The sequence below is a fragment of the Cornus florida genome, unplaced genomic scaffold (assembly GCF_030987335.1).
Source record: "Cornus florida cultivar Cherokee Brave unplaced genomic scaffold, ASM3098733v1 CherokeeBrave_3.0.0_Hap2_Chr11, whole genome shotgun sequence".
NCBI lineage: Eukaryota > Viridiplantae > Streptophyta > Magnoliopsida > Cornales > Cornaceae > Cornus > Cornus florida.
In genome coordinates, this window is record NW_026775581.1 from 123,607,255 (window position 1) to 123,629,286 (window position 22,032).

General features: G+C 31.0%; 2 protein-coding genes across 2 annotated transcripts; both read left to right on the forward strand.

Annotated features, from left to right (window-relative positions):
- Positions 1-17,268: 17,268 nt before the first annotated feature.
- Positions 17,269-19,507, forward strand: LOC132282046 (uncharacterized). The gene is made up of 7 exons (XM_059783679.1): positions 17,269-17,448; positions 17,640-17,824; positions 18,057-18,332; positions 18,425-18,483; positions 19,020-19,056; positions 19,166-19,237; positions 19,345-19,507. Exons 1-7 carry the CDS (start codon positions 17,269-17,271, stop codon positions 19,505-19,507), a joined length of 972 nt encoding a protein of 323 aa, XP_059639662.1.
- An 83-nt stretch (positions 19,508-19,590) lies between these two features.
- On the forward strand, positions 19,591-20,758 carry LOC132285615 (uncharacterized). Its single transcript, XM_059787803.1, has 2 exons — positions 19,591-19,745; positions 19,952-20,758. Exons 1-2 carry the CDS (start codon positions 19,599-19,601, stop codon positions 20,309-20,311), a joined length of 507 nt encoding a protein of 168 aa, XP_059643786.1. The 5' UTR covers positions 19,591-19,598; the 3' UTR covers positions 20,312-20,758.
- Positions 20,759-22,032: the final 1,274 nt, after the last annotated feature.

A 22,032-nucleotide genomic window follows, 5' to 3' on the forward strand; every position in this document is an offset into this window, starting at 1 on the left:
CATCATTGCCCATCTTTACTGTTCCAAAATCACCATATTTATAAAATGTAAAGAATTCCTTCTGAGATGCAGCATGAATAGAAGCACTACTGTCAATCACCCAACTGGTCTCATGATATACAACATTTATCGTCCCATCATCATAAACAATAAGGAAGTCTGCAGGAATGGTGGTAGCAACTCTGTCATCACCATATTTGTCATCTCCATTCTTCGTTCCCTTCCCTTTCTCATTCTTGTTTTCTTTCTTCAATTGCCTGTAATATTTCTTGATATGTCCCTTTTTTCCACAATGATAACACTCAACATTTGCAAACTTGTTGGACTTACTTCTGTTATTATCTCTGTTCTTCGGACCTCTGCTCTTATTTCTCCCCCTCTTTTCTGTAACCAAGATCTTTGACTATGAAGAGGATCCTTGTGTTTTTCTTCTCATCTTTTCAATTAGCGAACAACTCTTGGCCATATCCATTGTGATTACACCTTCTCGAGCGGAGTTAGACAATGAAGTTCTGAGCGTCTCCCACGAGTCCGGTAATGAACCAAGCAACCATAACCCTTGTATCTCATCATCAAACTTAATACCCATTCTAGCCAGCTGATTAATAATTCTTTGGAATGTATTCAGGTGATTAGATAAATGAGTCCCATCCTGGTATCTCAAAGCCATCATCTGCTTAATCAGAAACAATTTATTATTTCCAGTTTTTCTAGCATATAGCTGTTCAAGCTTACTCCATAGAAAACGTGCATTCGTCTCTCCACTAATATGGTTCAAAACATTATCATCTACCCACTATCTAATATACCCACACACATGTCGATATAACAAAGTCCATTCCACATCAGACTTATTTTCTGGTTTTTCAGCACTAAACACCGGTAGGTAATAATCTTTCACGTAAAGAAGATCCTTTATTTTCCTTTCCATATGTGATAATTTGAACCATTGAAATTAATCATTCTACTCGTATTTGCTTCCATAACTCAAACTGCCAATCTGCCAATCTGTCAACCTGGAGCTTTGATACCACTTTGTTGGGAGAAATAATAATAAACAAACACAGCGGAATAACTCGTCTCCCTATATGCAAGCAAATATAGTGTATCTCTACTTTTATATGTACTGAAAATAATAGAGAAATAATCAATCACACCAAGCCACAAGAACATAAGCAATTTTTTATGTGAAAAACTTCCCCAGTGTGAGGAAGAAAAACCACGGGACCTAGTCCAGTTTAAATCTCCACTATCAACCAAATAATGGGTGCACAAAGTCTTCTCTAATCGCAATTAGAGGCTACAATACATCTCATTAAGATATCACCAATCTTGGCAAAAAATAAAGAGAATTGGAGAGAAAAATACAAAAAATCCAGTTACGGTTCACGGGCACTAATCACTGTTCCCGAGCTCAAAATTCGATCTTCACCGTTCAGATTTTAACTCATTGAGTCGTGAACATCTCCTCCAAATTTTAGCTCGATCGGACCACGGACGAAGTGAATGCTATGGGTTCTGTTTTTTTTATTCTCTTTTTTGACTTCCTTAAGGTTATACACCCTAAAGGGCTGGACTTTGAGTTTTAATAAAACCCACCTGAGCTTTCCTCCATACAGAAGGAAATAAACCCAACAGATATATGAAGATTTGATTTGTTAAATTGTTTATTCCTTCTATGACTTGAGGATTTCTTGATCCAATAATCGAGGAGGTCGGCTTTGAACTGGGTGTGAATAAATGAAGAAGATGGACTGTAATAGCTCCTGTCATTTCTCTCTCTTCATCTCTCTATCATTTCAAGTATGCATGAGAACATTTTTTATACATTCATTGCCATCACGTGCAAGTTTAATTTTAAAATGTCAATATACTACTGTATTATATAAATAAACTCAAGACGAAATTGGAGCACACTACTAAATTGGTTGAGTATTATTTGCACGTGGTGGCGATAAATCACCGAATTGGTTGTTGCTCCGGCGTCGGTGATAAAGGATGGCTGGTTTGCCGACTATAAGGATCGAGAGATAAAATGGGCCAGTGGCGGAGAAATGGAGGAGCGACGTTGGGCAAGGATGAAACTGCTCGGCGAGGATGAATATGATGGCAGCAGCGATGATCTGAGGCGGCTGACAGCGACGAGAAGGGTCGCGATTCCGGCTATGGGCAAGGATAAACGGTTGATGGCAAGCGTGCAGAAACTTCCAAAGGCATGATGATGGATTCACTATGATGAAGTAGCTGCAGTAGCGAGGCGAGAGGCATCGCGACTTCCCTGCTGATTTTTTCTTCTTCGGCTATGTCAATGGGGAGGGAGGGAAGGAGGGAAGGAGCCGTGGATTCTTAAAGTGATAAAGAGAGTGAAAGGGGGGTTGAGTTATTTCGTAATAAATTTCTATATACACGTCAAGTTTTCATAAAACTTCATTTATTTAAAAATTAAAATTTGACTTCATCTTTTTAATCTCTTATTTAATTGGTAACTTCTTTTACTTATTCTAACCTTGAAGAATTCGAGGATAATTGGTAACTTTAATTACCTATTTATTTTAATTAGTAACTTGTTTTAGTTTTTTAACCTTGAAAACTTTTGAGTATATTGATAATCTTATATAATGTTATATTTAATTCGTAACTTATTTTAGCACGAAGAATTTCGAATATAATGGGATTTATTTTAATTGGTAACTTATTTTATTTTTGGTATATTATCTTATTTTTAAATAATATATATTTGTTAATATAATGGTTTAGTTTGCACTAAGGTAAAGATTAATTTTCAATTAAACAATTGCCTATTTTATTTCAATTGGTAACTTGTTTTATTATTTGGTAAATTATTTTATTGAATAATTAGTTAATTTATTTTAATTGATAACTTGTTTTAGCCTTGAAGAATTCCGAGTGTAATTGGTAACTTTAATTATCCATTTTATTTTAATTGGTAACTTGTTTTAGTTATTTTAGTCTTGAAGAATTATATTTAATTGGTAACTTGTTTTAACCCACTTTCAAGTACAATAGGATTTATTTTAATTGGTAACTTATTTTATTATTTAGTATATTATTTTATTTAAAAAAAAATTTGTTTGTTAATATAATGGTTTAGTTTACACTAAGGTAAAGATTATTTTCAATTAAACAATTATCTATTTTATTTTAATTGGTAACATGTTTTATTATTTCGTAAATTATTTTATTAAATAATTAGCTATTTTATTTTAACTGGTAACTTGTTTTAGTTGTTTTAGCCTTAAAGAATTCCGAGTATAATTGGTAACTTTAATAACCTATTTTATTTTAATTGATAACTTGTTTTAGTTGTTTTAGTTTTGAAGAATTTTGAGTATAATTCGTAAATTTTAATTGATAACTTATTTTATTATTTATTTATTTTAAAATGGTGATTTGAAATTCTTGACACCTTTGTACTTTTAATAATCACTAGGAAAACATACATGCGATGCACGTGATGAATGTTTTGTAACTTATAAAAAATTTTGTTTTCATTTTTTTTAAAATTGTGGATTTGACACTTGTAACAATAAAATATACAAAAAATTGCAATTTTTTGTAACTCTTTTTATATTAATTAAAAAATAATTTTTTATATTAATAAATAAATACTAAAATATTTTAAAATTGATAAAATAAATAATTTGTGGTAGAGTTTTATAGAAATTATTTTCTTTTTTGTAAAAATATTCATAATAAATAGATAAATACAGGTTATATGTAAGTTTTATAAAAATTATTTTTATTTTGTTTAAATATGTTATTGTCTAATTAGATTTTTTTTTTAACTAAAAAACTCATAATAAATAGATAATGTGATAGAATTTTATAGAAAATAAAACAGCTAATTTGTGGTAGATTTTATAGAAAATTTTTATTTTCTTTAAATATATTTTTGTTTAATTATATTTTATTTTGTTAAAAAAACTCATAATAAATAAATAAACAGGTAATACGGTGTTAGAGTTTTATAGAAAATCTTTTAAAAACTCTTTTTATATGAATTAATAAATATTTTTATATATTAAAAATTCTTGTCTAATTAGATTACCTTTTACTAAAAAAAATCTCATAATAAAAGATAATTTCTGGTAGAGTTTTAGAAAAATTATTTTATTTTTTATGTCAATTAAAAAATATTTTTTATATTAATAATTCTTCTCTAATTAGTTTTTCCTTTATTAAAAAACTCATAATAAATAAATAAATAGGTAATTTGTGTTAGAGTTTAATAAAAACCCATTTAAAAAGTCTTTTTATATCAATTAATAAATATTTTTTATATTAATAATTCTTGTCTAATTAGATTTTATTTTATTAAAAAACTCATAATAAATAGATAAATAGGTAATTTGTGTTAGAGTTTTATAGAAACTTTTTAAAACCTCTTTTTATATCAATTAATAAATAATTTTTTATTAATAATACTTATCTAATTAGATTTTCTTTTATTAAAAACGCACAATAAATAGATCAAGAGGTAATTTTTGTTAGAGTTTTATATAAACTCTTTAAATATATTTGGTAGAGTTTTATTAAAAATAAAGTAGGTAATTTGTGATAGAGTTTTATAAAAAATATTTTATTTTCTTTAAATAAATCATTTTCTAATTAGATTTTATTTTATTAAGAAACTCATAATAAAAGCTAATTTGTGGTAGAGTTTTAGAAAAATTATTTTATTTTATATATCAATTAATAAATATTTTATATATTAATAATGTTTGTCTAATTAGATTTTTTTATTAAAAAATTCATAATAATAAATAGATAAATAGGTTAATTTGAATTTTATTAGGTAAATTTTAGAGTTTTTTTTTAATATAAAAACTCTTTTCGTATCAATTAATAAATATTTTTTTTATATAAATAAATAAATACTGAAACTGTAACACCCCCACATTTTCCACGCATAAGTTGATCAGGCTTATACACGAAAAACGAGGGATATGAAAAACAATTGGCAATATACAAGCATGGAATACAAAATGATGATAATAAAAGAATTTAGACAGGAAAGGAACACTAAATAATACAACATCCATCCATCCTTTATTTAATACCGTACTTCATTACAACTTGGAAATCCTATGTCAAGGATCCCTAAATATACCCCTGAAAGTTCAACGTCAAAAGTAAATAAAAACTGAAACTGAAGTAATACATAAAACTTCTACCCTGAACTAGATCGTAAGAGTAGATGAGTTTGGATGGTGATCCCACACTGCTAACCTCAACCTTGGAACGGGTACTGACCGTATCTTGAAAAAAACAACAATGGTGGGTCAACCCCACGAGCAAGTCCTCTCTACTATGACCCAAAGCAGAGAATCAAATAAATTAATCATTTATATCCGGATGAGTACTATATCTGTATACATCCTAAGGGAACTATCCGATGTATAATATGACCTCAACCAGAATAGACGGTGATCACTTAGACTCACACTAGGTGGTCAAGTGTCGCCTTTCCCTACCCGGGAAATCAGCTATTATACATGGTGCACGGTACTGACAACACAGACTATAACGAACTACACAGTGATAACACCTCTCAAAGTACTGATGAATATACTGAGCATATCAATTAGGCAACACATGCCAACAATATTAATAAATATACCGAGTATGTCAATTAGGCAACACATGCCAATAATATTAAACCACATACCCCGACAGCCACACATCTGTCTATAGCAACGAATGCATAAGGTATAAATGAGTCTAAACTTATTAGCCAGCTCATATGGTTCTATATGGCAACACATCCATATAATATAAATGCGACATAATTAAACAGTCCATTTATTTCCTGAAATGCACACAGCATAATAATCATGGTTTATATATCTTTTAACAGTATAAATATCCCATAAAATATTATGGATAATTTATCTGAAACACTATTTATATTTAACAATGTCGTTAAATAAATCACATTAGTATCCGTACTGTAAACGAGCCAATAAATGCTTATAAAAGATTAATCGGCCATAAGAATAAGTAACGGGTGTTAAAATAATAATTTCGTGGCCCGTTAAACCCGTAAATACCAACACAGTACCTAAAAATCCAAGTTTAAGGTTCTGGAATTTACAAAACAGTCCCTAGGGGTATTCTGGACTTTTCCAGTAGCTGTAGGGGTCCCTCACGCACCCCCACGCGCCTCCTAGAGCTCCCCACACGCGCCGCCAAGCTTTCCCACTCTCCCACGCGCCTCCACGCGCGTCTGGCATCAGCCACGCGCGTCTGGAGCGTTCCACGCGCGCGCACGCGCTGCCACGCGCGCACTAATGGTAACTTGCTGACGCGGCGGCTCCTGATTCGGTGGTTGCATCATCCTACTATGGGTGCGCTACACTAAATCATCTCACCCTCTCATCACTCAATCCTGTGCTCATGGATCCGGGTGTACCGCGGTAGCATGGACCGCGATGCACCGGATCAATCAGACTCTACCAATGGCTAGGATGCACGCGCGCACTAACCTACCATGCGCCGCATCACACCGGATCACTCCGGTCATCTTCTTCACTGCCGGTGGCCGGAATCCTCGCCGGAGGCTCGCCGGAAATTGCAGAAAAGCCCCGGAAAAATCTAGAAAATTCTAGAAAAATCCCTAAAGCCTTATTTAATTATTTTCAGCTATATTTTAATTACATAGGCTAATAAATAAATAACTAACTTCTTTAATAATTAAAACACATTATTTTAATAAACTAAAAATAATTTATTGAGACTCCTAGCATGGTTTCTAGTCTCTAAAAAAATCCGAAATAAATTAAATGAATAATTTATGGATTCAAAGGGGAAAAATAGATAATAACTTGCCTTATGGATTTAAAATAAATCCGCCGATTGCGCGTAGTCGGGTAAAATCGCCTACACCGGTCCAAGCTTCTTTCTCTCTCTCTTTTCCTTTCACTCTTATAAAATAGCTCTCTGTAATGTTTAAGCTTTCTAACTTAAGTAAGTTGCCTTTAGAGTAAGTTGGCTACTAATATATATATACAAACTTATATAATATATATAATACAAATATCTAATTTATATTAACTTCTCACCCATTTCTCATATCCCTACCTATAACATTTAAGCCAAGCAAGCCAAGTCAAGCAAGATGTCCTAAGGTAAATCCTATCCTAAGATTTAATTTGTCATCATTACATTGATTTAATACTAATATTATTATTAATAAAACTTTTATTATTATTATTATTATTATTATATTATTATTATTATTATTATTATTAAACTAATATAATTATTATTATTGTTATTACAAAATAATACATTATATCATCATAATACTTTATAACACAAATATAATACTTTAATTAACTAATATTGCTTAATTAAACATAATCAACAAATAAAATTAATTATAATAATACATGCACAATTAGATGAATAAATTTACTATTTTAACATACACAATTAATTTACATGCACCATTAAATGAACTTAATATAACAATGTAGCATGCACAATAATAGGTAAAGGAATCCACACATAATTGAATTTAAATAAACTAAACTCTTTAATTAATTACGGGGTATTACAGAAACTCTTCGCACATTTAATAATAATATAGATATAGATAAAAACTTCTTTTATATCAATTAATAAATATTTTTATATATAAATAAATAAATACTGAAACTCTTTGGAGAGTTTCTGTATTTTACTTTGGAATTCTGGATTTCTAAAATTCTCAATTTTTGTACCCTTTCCTCCTTCCTCCATGCCTCTATTTATAGGCTTTTTGAATTAATAGGATGATGACATGTGTCCTCTCCTGAAAATAATATAATCATAACTGAGCTGGGCCGGGCCGGGCCGGTTATATTGTGATAATTATCCATAAAAAATAACTATTCTTTTTATATCAATTAATAAATATTTTATGTTGTGATTGATTTTATTAGGTAATTTTATAGAAACTATATTTATAAAAACTATTTTTATATCAATTAATAAATATTTTTTTATATAAATAAATAAATACTGAAATATTGAAACACTGAAACTCTTTACACATTTAATAATAGATATAGATATAAATATAGATATTTTTAAAAAATGATTACTAATTGAAAAGAATCGCAATAATTTTTTTTTCTTATGTGCATAAAAACAAAATTTAAATTCTCAATTGAACTTGATATTTAATATTATTGTCTGAGTATCTAAATAATGCATAGATGTTCTTCAACTAATGATAATACAAAATGATATTAAGTGATTGAAATATGATAGCTCTTAATATAAATATAATATTGTATTTTTTAAAATATAATAAATTATAAGCACTCTCAAGCTAAACCAGCCATGGAATCTATTTTGCATCGACATTCATTGAATCAGGTGAAGAGAGGGGGGTGGTAGGCTTAGTAGGGCTCGAACCTACAATATAACTGTTGTGAGCGGTACGTTTCAACCAATTAAACTATAAGACCCTACGGATCTCTACATGCAATTTGCTCACTTCGGTAAGAGCGGACGGAAAGAGGAGGGGGTTAAGCCAACGAAGAAAGCCACAAGCTACAACAAGTAGGCAGGCAAAGAAGTCAGAAAGAACTCTTCCGTATATACGACATTTAGGCATCTCTACCTCACACTCCTGCGATTTTTCAATCATAGCTCTCCATTTTTCCCCCAAAACCATTTAACAGTCCTCTAATCATTCTAAAAGGGAATGAAACATGACTGGATGTGGTGTTTTGTCATTTCTAGCCTCACCTCATAAAAAAATGATTGGAGATCTTTTAAAGCATATCATATGCTAATTTTTTTAAGGAAAAAAAAAAAAAAAAAAAAAAAACAACTTATTGGGTTTTTCAAAAACTGAGAGCTTTTATAAAAATAAAAAATAAAAATTGAAAAGTGACATTAACACTATTCAAATTCCATTTGTTTCTGGATTGGTCTGTGTTTCCTTAGTCAACTAGGGAGGTTTTGTTTGTTGATTGTGTTTTGGTTCTTAGTCTCTCTTGTATTTTGTTTTTGAAAAAAATAAAAGAAATCATATTCCATTTGTTTTGAATGGTTAATCTAATGTTATTTTGTTTTTCTTTTTGTTTATTTTTCAAAAGAAGACCATTTGGAATTTCGTATTTAATTTTAAAATACAAGTGACCTGCTATGGCAATTTTTTATTTTATTTTTTTGGTAATTAATACTCACACAACTAAGATTAGATTATGGTATTTGTATGGAACGATGTGTAAGAGAAAGATCTAAAAACAGAATACTTATAAAAAGTTCTTACTTTCAAGAGTTCAACACAAGATTATAGAATATTTGAAAGATTTTATCATCAACTCAACTATCCATGAAAGTTTTAAAGTGTGCAGTCTCAAACTTTCAATGAAGCATTTTTGCAATTTCAATTAAATTTATTTTTAATATATATAGGAAATATGAGAAAGAAATTGAATATGAACTTTGGAATGACAAAAAAAAAGTATTTAATGAGAATTAATTGTAAGAACAACACACCAGTCACAGTGGCATTAACACTGTTGTGGTATGGACCTTTTTCGGTAATAGCAAATTGACATTTGGCGCATGTGTTACATTTAAACTTCTTCATCATTATCACGAAGTTTTTTATTTTTATTTTTTATTTTAGAAAGAAAAAAGGATTAGAATTTAGATTAATAAATGTAGTAAAGCACTTCAAAATTCACTAAAAATACTAATCGATTGGGCTATCGAGGCATCTGCATCACGACATAATTTATGTTGATGAGACCAAATTTTACTTAAAAAAATAAAATTGCTGCAAGAAATAAAAATTTTTACTCGAGTCTGATAAGAAAATTGTGCATAAGGAAATTTGGTTTAATATTGTCAAAAAAAATGTTTAATAATAAAATCATTGTTAGCCAATATAATTTTTTTTTTAGACCAATATGAACATAATTGAAATTTAGAGTAACATAAGATGACACTAAAATAATTTATTAATAAAGAAAATTAGTCCTTTTGGAAGAATTGCAATAAAGATATTGTTTAGAATGAAAGTTGTAATAGAAGATTATATTTACAATCTTAAAAAATAAATAATAATAATAATAATAAAGCACAAGAAGATGATATTTACAATCTTAAAAAATAAATAATAATAATAATAATAAAGCACAAGAAGATGGTATTTACAATCTTAATAAATAAATAATAATAATAATAATTAAAAAAAAAGAAAAAAAAAGAAAAAGAAAGCACAAAAAGATACTCTAGTTTTAATGGCTAAGAAGTAAGCACTAAGCACTAAGCACACAAAGTTTCACTTACATATATACAGTTACATGGACAATACTTGCCTATTCACCGGTAAATAAAAAAATTATACTCACCATGTATATAACACGATATTAAATTGACAAGTGTCCTTATATTGTAGAATTACTTTTTATTTAGTTTTGTACATCTAAAATAGATTATATACATAACCAGCAAAAGTATACTTTTTATTTAGTTTTGTACATCTAAAATAGACTATATGAGAGGAGAGATAATTATAATTTGATTCGGATTCATTTGGATTTACCTCGGATAGCTATCAAATTATTTATTTTTTATTATTTTAAATGTAAGGACACTTGTCAATTAGCATTGTGCCACGTACGTAGTGAGTATAATTTCCTACTCATCGATGAGTAGGCAAGTATTGTCCGAGCCACATTGGGTCTACTGGGAGCAATTGCCCCTACCAGATTTTTCTGCCATTAATAATTTTTAGGATAAATTACTCTGATCTCTATAAGATTTGGATAAATATCATACAAGTAGAGCGTTGAAGGTTTATTACATTGACCTCCCTTATTACTGTTAAACTTCTTAGTGCCATTAAGTTATTATGTAAAATGTCATTTTTACCCTCAATATTTTAAAATACATTCAAAGTAAAATATTATTCAAGCACAAAGATTAGACTGTCCCCGTTCCATTTTTTTATGTATTCCACCATTCCACGTCTCTTTTTCTTTAGCTTTAATTTTCTCTAACTGCTACCGCCGCCGCTGCTAACAACCTCCCCCCTCCCTCCCCTTCTCTTTAAATCCCCCTCTCTCTCACTTCACTTTGGTTCTCAGCTTCTTCCTTTACTGGAATCAAGTTACTCCCCTCATTCAAACCCTTAATTCCATCCCAATCACTTTCTCTCTCTACATGCCTCAACATAAATTTTTTCTTAAGCTCTGTATTACCTCAACAAAAGCCTTGATTTTTCCCAAGCTTTTAAGGACCTCTAATGGCGACTTGTTATTGACATTCACGTGCTCTACTTCTTCACCATTTATTGGTAAACTCAAATTGAATAGACGATAAGATAATTATAAGTTGATGTCATTTTCTTGTTAAACCCATGGGTCTGTTCAAAATCAACAACTATACCCTCACAAACCGTAACCTACCCATCATTTCCTCTTTTTCACCTTTCGTTGTTCTCAATTTAATTTCCTCGCTTTTAAGAAAAAAATAATCATTAAACTCAAATCTCGGAACCCATTTCATGTTATTTAGTTTCACATTGCTTGCTTGGCTTTTGCCAAACTCAAAATCCAATTTAAAAAAAAATTTCTTCATTGAAAGTTGTTTCGTGGCTATTATTGTTCGGTTGGTTCCCTCCTACGTGGAAAGCCCAATAAGTCTCATATGGTTCAGCCCATTTCGAAGTACAACGCCCATGTGGAAGCCCATATATATATGCTCTTTTAGTGGAGATGTATGGTAATAAGAAGAAAGATATTACTATTCAGACAATAGAATGAGGAGGAGACGTATTGCTGATTTGGTTTTTTCTTCATCGTAAGAGAAGAGGGAGAGATTGTGGAAGATCATAGCCCCACAACTCTCTGCAAATCAGTTGGCTATTAAACTATAATCAAGGTGTAGCTTCGGGGGGGGGGGGGGGGGGTTACTGGCATTGAGAAGATCATCTTATTTGGCCAGGTTCTCCATTTATCTTTATTTTACGTTCTGCTCTATACCGGGTGAGATTACTTATCTTTGTGGTTGATATCCACCCTTTTTTGGGTGATGTTTCATTCTGTTGATGTTGCTGTTATCCGAGGGTTTTGATTTCCCTTGAAGAATCTTTGATTTGTAAGCCTCTAGTTCAATATAGAGAAAACCAGTTGTAACCCCATTATTATTGTTGATAGTGGAAGATTATTCGGAGTTGGCCCGTGGTTTTTTACTCTTCAATCTGAAGGGTTTTCCACGTATATCCTGGTGTTTATTGTGTGATTGATTTTATTGATTGTTTGCTTTCTCTGCTCTATATTTGTTAATCTTAGATGTTTGCATAGTGAGGGAAAAGTTCCAGTTTTGGGTATTCCGCATTTGACTTGGGTATTGTCTTTGTTGCATTGCCCTGTTATACCATTATTTTTCCCTAACAATTACTATACTGACACTGCAATGTCCCAAAAATTCATAACATAATAATTACAATAATAATCTCACATACATAAAAAAAATAAAAATAAAAAACAAATAAAAAATCACAGGACCTAATCAATTACATCAAACATCCTCAATATACACAAATCAATACTAAAAATACATGTCCAAAATAAATCTCCAAATAGGCAAAATAGATCTGCAACACAAGTTCCTCCACATTCTTTTCATTTCCTGAAAATGTTAAAGAAGGAGTGAGTAACACTTGCCTAGTAAAGAGTGGCTAAAACACATCTCCTATAACCACGTGATCTACACAAACAAAGAAGACAACTAAAGGGGAATGGATCATACTTTGAAAGGGAAAGTCATGTTTCATCATATGGGTATCGTAATAAAAAGAAAAGGATGATAGAAATAACAATATCTAAAGTAATTCCAATTTAATTCAATGCAAGATCATCGGTCACAAAGCACAATTTAGTAATGAACATGCATGATATGAATTATGATGCATCTCATCCCAAATTTGGACTATACCGACCTAACATTTACTTTTCGAAAACTTACTAACCGACTTTACTAAGGCGAGATTGATAGCTAACCTCGGTTCCAAATCCGGCAACCGTTAAAGGGCCTAGTATCAACTTTTTCAAGCCCTACACCATGCCGCGCTTCCTCTAGGACAAGCTAACCCCGAACTTGCAAAATCCGGTTTATTTTTTTAAAAAAACTTACCTTCCATTATCAAAAACTTCACTTTCAAAAATAAAATTTTCCTTTTTCAAATCATTTCTAAAAACTTTTGGAAATCAATACTTCATTTGACCAACCCAAATCAACCGCACCATGCCAATGTGAATGCCATGAATGAAATGAGCTTTGCACACAAACCACGACATACACACCCATACTATGCGTGTGTGATAAATGAACATGGCACTATAATGTCCCAATTTTAGAATTTAAATATGATTATACAAATTTAGCAAGCATACAAGCATGAACAACAATTGTGAACATTATGTCATACAATTCATATAATTTGTACAATATCTGCAAAGTCCTCTCAAAACAATTCATAGATAATTCATTTTAAAACGAAATGGGGCAATTTTGGAATCTAAACTCAGAAAATAAAAATGAAAAATTTACTCCCAATTCCAATGAAATCAGTTTATTTACAAGTAAAACAATAGTCCTCATCTCGAAGAAAATCTGGACAACTTTGAGAGAAAATTTATAGAAAAATCATCCGGTATCGGAATGTGGGAAATTAAATTTATTTTGAAAGCTAAATCATGAGAGTATAAAACTAAATTTTTTTGTAATCATTCGATATCGGGATGTCGCCCAAATGATTTCATAAACATTTGTTTTCAAACTGTGGTAAAAAACTAAGCAGCGACTATCGTCTGATTTTTACAAAACATAATACATGGTCTAAAATTATAAAAATTGGCAGAAACTCACTAGACTGGTGTTCGAACATGGGATAAAATTTTGAGAATTTTTATACATTGAGAAGTTAGCCAAACAACTTTGTCAAAACCTGTTTTCAAACTGTGACGGGAAACTATACAACAATTACCCTCCAATTTTTATAAAACTAAATACACGGGTTAAAATCATCAAAAACTACAGAACTGTACTAGACTGATGTGAAAACTTGCTATAAAATTTTTAGAATTGTTCTATGTGAGAAAATCAGTTAAACTATTTTCTCAAAACTTCATTTTTCAGCAGTGACATGAAACTGGACAACAGATACTTCCGGATTTTTAGAAAAATATGTACGCACTCTGAAATCATAAATTTTTTATGATATATACTAGACTCGTAGGAGAAGTTCTCGTAAAAATTTCGTTTCAATTGGAGTAACACTGCATTTAAATCAAAATTCATTCCAAAGAAGGTTGACATATTCACAAGGTAAGACATGTTATCAACAAGTGAATCATAGTAAGCAAAATTCAACATGAATAGAGCATGAATTCATTAACTAAAATCAAGACAACAATGAATTTGACCACATAGGAGGCTGTCCAAAATAAATAACATAATTAGCCTAAACTTAAGCATACTTTGACATGAATAACAATTAATTTACTTACAATAATCAAGGAAATTGTGGGTTAGACACCCCTACCTCTAATTCTTGCAAAATCTCCAAAAAGGGTCAAAATGCAAACACCTCCGAATTGAATTATGAGACAACCGGAGCATAGCTCTCGTCGAGCTCGTCAACCTTCCCTTCTTGCTCTCCTCCCGAATCTCACTTTAGGTAGATCAAATCTTAGCCTAAAACATGTAAAATCTATATACAAAGAAGAAAAGGAAAGAGAGAGAGAAAATTGATGCACGGCGGGGAAAGAAAAAAGATTGTGGCCCAATAAATGACTAAGTGTCATATATACAGTCAAAGCCAAAGTGGCGGGTCCCGCTCTTCATTTAAACTTGAAAATGGTTCACAAAAGCCTCCAACACCCGGAAATAATGCAACGAAGTGTAAAATAAGTGTCTAAAAATAAAATAGAGTCAAATAATAATGTTAGAAAATTTTTTGAACACTAAACCCCAAGTGGAGCCCACACGGGACCTCTCGAGTCCAAAAATCCAAATTGCTAGAAATGATCCGAAACGATCCTAAATGTAATTTCCAAGAGTTCGAACTCAAATAAATGTCCCAACTGACTACTAGGACCATGTGGCACGCAAAACGATGCTCAAAATAATAAATACGAAAAAGAACAAAATTTAACAAAAAAAAAAAAACAAAGAAAAATCTGGGATATTACAGACATATCAAGGCACGTCCATGGGGTCTAGTATTATGCTAAGTCCAATAGTCTTTGTTGTCTTCCATTTAGGCTCCGTTTGTTTAAATGTAAAATATTTTTTAGAAAATATTTTTTTGTGTTTTCTAATGTTCGGTTATCGTAAATATTTTACGAAGAAAATAAAAAAAAATAAAAAATAACATATTCAACAATTTTTGGCAAGTTATTTTACATGTCCCATCCGATAGACTCGATCTAGACCTTGCCAAGTACCGAAAAAAATAAAAAAATATATTTTACATGAAAAAGAAATATATTTTTTGAGAAAAATATTTTACGCCGAAACCTACAAAACTTTAATTTTTACTGTTCTAGTGTAGTTGGTTGGTGGTGGTGTTGGACTTAGATGAGGGTGGTGTGGTTCGCCCTGGTTATGGGTGGAATGCTGTTGAGTTGAGGTGGTTATGTAGGTCTGTTCTTTTGCCCTTCTTTTTTTTTTCTTTTTTTTTTTTTTTTCTCCTTCCAAAATCCTTATACTTTGTCCAAACTCCAAACTAATCAATTTAAATAATAATTATTAATATGTTATTCACTTGATATTTTAGTTGTAAGTAAATAAATAATATTAGTATACCAATTAAAAATCTATATATGCATACACATGTTTTAAGTTATATTCAGGAAAAACAAATGCTTTAAGAAGTAATAATGAAATATTAATCTCTATTATTTGAATTTTTATATTTGTAATTAAAATTATAAAATGAATTTTTATATTTGTAAAATTTTAAATTATAAATTTGCAAGTTTAATGATATAAAGTTGACATATAAATTGATTTCATTTGAAAATTATAGTGTAATATGTTGTCGATATTTTCGTAATTTCATGTCAAAAGAAAAGGTTATTATGGTCTTTTAATTGCCCCCTAAGCACCTACAAAATTTACAAAATCCCTTTTAAAAAAGTTTCAAAATTAAAAAAGACTCCTCATTTTCTAACTCACTTTACAGACAAAATTTTCAAAATTTAAAAATGAACCATTTTTTTTTCCATCTCAACTGGGTGGGATAAAATTTTTAAAAAACAAAATTCAGAAAATAACCTTCCTTTGCCATGTATAATTTTTGGTTATAAATTTCATATCAACTATTGTTAATTGTTGCCCTCTAAACTCCATTCCTGATTGTGTCACTATATATACATTCATATTCATTTATACGTTTATAATGGACATGATTATGCAAACAAATACTCCCTACGTTCCAGTTCTTCCATTTGAAGAGTCAAAGTAAAATTAGTTTTATTTTTATCTTTCTAATTTACATCATTGCCTTTCAAGTTTTAAAATGTTTTTCAACTTAGTATTATAATATCAAAAATGGACCATCAATATGTGACAAATAGAGCATACGTACGTTGATGTTCTTGTATTCTCCTCCAGGCACACATGCATATATGGACTGCATCTTATAAGTAGGCATTTTATTCAAGTGACGTTTTTTACACAAATAACCCTAGGATGCTTGCGAAGGCGTGAATAAATTTGTCTTCGATTACGTACACATATCATGTATGCAGACTTCGACGATGCAAAATAAAAAGAAAAACGAACGAACAGAGGCCAAAAAGAATAAAAAATAAGGAACTAATACAATAAAATCAAAAGATCAACAAACAGATGGGAAATAAAAAAAATAAAAAAACAGAAAAAGAAAAAGAAAAAGAAAAAGAAAGAAGAAGCTTACTTGGAAAGACATGAACCAAAAAGTGGTCAATTGTTCGAAATTTGGCCGACCATAAAATTCGCTCGTGACTTGTCACTAACCCATACATTTTCATTTCTGCAATATAGAACCACCAAGTATTCCCCAAAACGATAGCCACAAGCTATTCTTACCTTAATTAGCAAGTCAAGCCATGCATCTGCCACCCTTCTCTCTCTTTATCTCTCTCTCTCTCCACACTTTCTCTCTCCAGAATTGCAAAATTTGCACGTTAGATTATGACCCTTTTCAATCTTTTTTTAAAAAAACCCAAAACATTTTATGTTATGTCTATGTCAAATGAGGTTCTTCTTCCTTTTATCCTCCTCTTGATTTCTACCTCTGTTTTTTCTCAGAAATCTGTAGCTTTTGGTTCCCCGGATCGAGAACAGAACTTTACGAGACCCGATCCTTTGTCCCACTTCAAATTATACAAGGGAGTCTATGATCTTGAGAACAAACATTACTGGGCTGTAAGTTTGATTTCTCCATTTCTCAAATTCACACTGCAATTGAAATAATATGGAAGCGCTCTGTTTCTCTCTGTTTCTCTCTGTTTCAACTCCCTCATTACATAATATTAGGAAGTGATATATTACTACCATTTACTAAATTAAGCTTGGAATTTATATTTTCCCCTCTTTTTCTCCCCTTCAATTTTTAGTCTACAGTATTTGTGGGGGTCCATGGTTATGCGATTTCGGGAGTTTGGATGCTATGTGGATTGGGTTTTGGGAGTTACCTGATATTCAAGAACTGCTGTGGCAGCTCTTCCCCAATTACACACTATTCAGATTGTTCATTTATCACAATGTTGTTGCTGGTTGTTCTCTTCTCCCTTCTTGCCATGTAAGTGCCTAAGTAAGTTGAGCAATTCTTCACTGTTTTTAAGAAGATTGTTTTAGTTATCAGTTCCAAAATTTCAAAATCGATTCAAAAGGATGAACAAAATTCTTGAATATAATCATCTTTCATTTAATTGATATCTATATATGTAAAAACATAAATTTATAAATAACGGTTTTTGAGTGTTGGCTAAAATGCTATTCAACTAATCATATGCATGTGCTTTGAATTGAAGAGTTGCTAGCAGTTTGGTCATAGTGGCAAACAGGAGAACCTTTCACAGAACCAGAAAAGTAAAAGAAACCATAGTTGGAGCTGTTGGTGATGCTCGTGAAACAATCCAAAGAGTAACAAGCACCATGGAAGACATGCAAAACCTTTTAGGTCCATATGATCCACACACAATTGTTCTCTTGCATTCAACAGCGTCTGGGCTCGGAAGGGAGTCACAAATGATTCAACAGTTTGTTCGCAAGAAAGAACGCCTCATCGATAAAGCAATTCAAGCCTCGTAAGTGTCTAGATCCAATTATAATTATCTGTTTTGTGCTAGCTAATGCAAATTTTCAAGGTTACATTTGTATACTTTTTCTACTTTTGTAGGTACATTGTACATCTTGTGGTGGTAATTGTCAACCTGGTACTGTTGGTCGCTGCACTAGGTAAATATCTCATCTTCAATCTTAATTTAAATCACTACTCCATAAAATACAACTTCTGCAACTAAAAAATTTCAATTAGAAGAAAAATTACATTAACCCAATGAATTTAGGCTCTGTTTGTTTGGACGTAAAATATTTTTCAGAAAATATTTTTTTATTTTTTGGTGTTTGGTTGTGGTAAAATATTTATAAAGAAAAAAAATATTAAAATTTAACAAAAATAATTTATCCATAAATTTTTGGTAAGTTATTTTACATGTTCCGCCCGATAAACTAGACTTTAACCTCGACATAGACCTTTACCAAACACCAACAAAGTAAAAATAAAAAAATATTTTATCTGAAAAAAAAAAAAAATTCAAAAACAATATTTTACATTGAAACAAACGGAAGAGGATTATGTATCAGAGTCTCAAAATTACCATCCCATTCTTGTACCATTTTTACAACATTTTTATTTTACCTAGTCGGTCCTTTCTGACAAAAATGTGATGAAAACAACTTGGTTAGACTAATGGATTGCTGCTTTGGCTCAGTTCTGCTCTTGCTGCATTGGCACTCAGGATTTATCATGTAAGTTGTGTGTATGTGTGTGAGATTAAGATGTAGAGAAATATAATGCTATTAATTTTCTCTGATTTTTGTCTCCCTCTCTCTCTCATTCTATCTGTTTCGATCTCAGAATAATTTTCTTCTGTTGGATCTTGACAACTTTATGTTGGGTTCTGACTGGCTTCAATTTCTTCTTTCACACGTAAGCATAAACTTTTTCTTAGTTGTTAATATATGTATGCTCTGTTACTTACGCGACATGTATTCTTCAATTCATGATTTTTTTGAGCAGTCTTGTTCAATATGCAGTTTTGCTGAGGACACTTGCTCAGCTCTGGAGGATTTTGGAGAAAACCCCCAAAATAACAGTTTGAGCTCACTAGTACCGTGCGTGAGTTCAACAGACTCTGATAAACTCTTGGTGAAAATTGGCTACACTGTTCATTCATTCATGGGCGAGGTGCTAAGTTGATCACATAATTTACGTTACAGAGATTGTAGTTAGTGTCATGTATATAATAGCGTGAGAGTACGTTCTGTTTGTGTTGCAGTTGAATTCGAAAATGACAGAATTCAATCCCGTGCTCCGGTTGAATCAACAAACCGAGGGATTTGGGAGCGTGTGTGACCCTTTCTCTGGTCCACCCAATTACACCTACACACCTGAAAAATGCTCAAAGGATTCCATTCAAATCGGCGAAATACCAAATGTAAGTATCACAATATCCCGAGCTTGAAATTTCATGTGTACAAAGAGTTTTTCTTCGTTTTAATTTTTAAAATTTTTTTATCCGAAAGTTCAAGCAAACAAAAATTCATACCATTTACACGTATCTCGTTAGCTTAGGGCTAAGTTGGTTTTTCATTTTTGTGGGATTATCTATCCCTAGTGTGACAAAAAGCTTCCTTTGTGTAGGTCTTGCAAAGGTTTACATGTTACGAAGATTTTTCTACTGGAAATTGCATAGGAGATGGGAGATTTCTTCCAGAAGCTTCGTACATGATGGTTCGGGCTTACAGTCGATCAATTCAGAACTTGATAAATATATTTCCGGATTTGCAGAGTCTCACTCAGTGCTCGTTTGTGAACGACGCTTTCATGGACATTTTTTGGCATCAGTGTGAGCCATTTAAAGCTTCGAGTCGAATGTTATGGGCATCCATGCTCTCTCTTTCGATAGTAATGGTGGTTTTATTGTTACTTTGGGTAGCAAAAGCTTATCAAAATAGGGGCGGAAGTTTCTCGGTGTGTTCCATCATTCCCAGGCCTACATAGGAAATGAGTATTAACTTCTAAGCAATATTGTACAGGAAATATATATATATATATATATATATATATATATATATAAGGCAGAGTGCTAAGACACACAACTCTTTTCGGCTCTAGTCCTCCCTGCATGATCTCGCTCCAACTCTCACTCTGTATGACATAAGGTGATACACTAGATCAGAATTTTTTAGGTAAAATTCAAATGCATACTCCATAGTGGTGACAAGATATGGTTTGTCATAGAAATTATGTAGATTGCATTAGAGAAACGTGTAAATAACAATATATACATATTTTTATAAATTATGTTGTCTGGGGCGGAGCAGGATTGCAAAGTAAGGGAAGTTAAAAAATAAAAAAATTTGAATATGAACACAATAAAAATTATGAAATATTAAAAAAAATTCTTGTAAAAGTGAGATATGGTAAGGGCATATTGTATTTAATATAGTCTTACTTCCATGTCCAAATAAGTAGAACATGAAATTGATCATTTTTTACTAAAGATCGGATCCGGGAGGATCTAAAAACCTAATTTACCAAGTTTAGATCTCAACTTAAAATCATGTATAAAAACATGTTTGTTATTCACCATCAAAGTATCCATTGGAATTCGTTTTCCTGGTAAAAATAAAATAAAAAATTATTCAATTCAATCTTGAACATCCAATCAACAATATTTTTTTTTTTGTTTAATTGATTTTGAAATAAGACTTCACATGTTCTAAGGAAGATGGGTTTATGTTTTAATTTGAATGAAAAGTTGGACGTTTCCTCACTTTCTAGTATTTGTAAACTTTTTGAATTGTGATTTCTAATTAATATAATTTATGGGAAAAAAATCCAAGATAAACACACGAACATTTCGAAGAGGAAGAATGATAGTAACATCAGTTTAAATAAACACATGAACAGTTGAACTAATGGAAAGAGGAAGAGTAATATTACAATTCTGAGCTTATATAAATAGTAATACTATTTTTTTTTTTTAATTGGACAGGGGCAATAGCCGTTTAGCCCATTAATAGCCCCTCCCTGGTCTGTGAATTTGTATGTATGTCTGTGTTGGTTTATTCTTTGGAAGAGAACAGATGTACAGTATTAAATTGGGTGTGAGGCTTTTAGTGTTGGCAGGGAATCTAATAAAATATTAGTCAACGTTAAATAACTGCTATACCTTGTTGGAATAACTTGTGGTTGTGGCCCTCCAGACTTTAATGAAGGGGAGGAGGATAGGGTTGTGATTAATGACCTATAATTCGCTAGGTGAAAGTAAATGTAGATAGAAAAATGATTTTTAAATTGATTTGCTAAAATCTGGACAAAATGTCTAGACAAAACTTATTATAATGGCGAGTCTTAGTTAAAATAAATAAATAAATAAAATACCAAATATATTAATGGCCTATAATTAGTTAGTTGAAAGTATATTATTATTATTATTATTATTATTATTACTATCATCTTTTAAATGAGGGGAATGTGTAAGTGTGTTGTTAGAAAGACTTTCATGGGTCAATACAAAAATCTATTTATGCAGGAGTGGTTCACTCAATTGTGCTCTGTTTAAAGAATTACACTATTAAATCCTTCCAATCAACTATGTTACTTTATTATTTTTGTGCAATCTTTTTTATTTATTATTTTACCCCTCAAATATTAATGTATTTAATTGAATAAAATAATTTTAAATTTTGAAGTCAATAAAAAGCACAGTGACACTT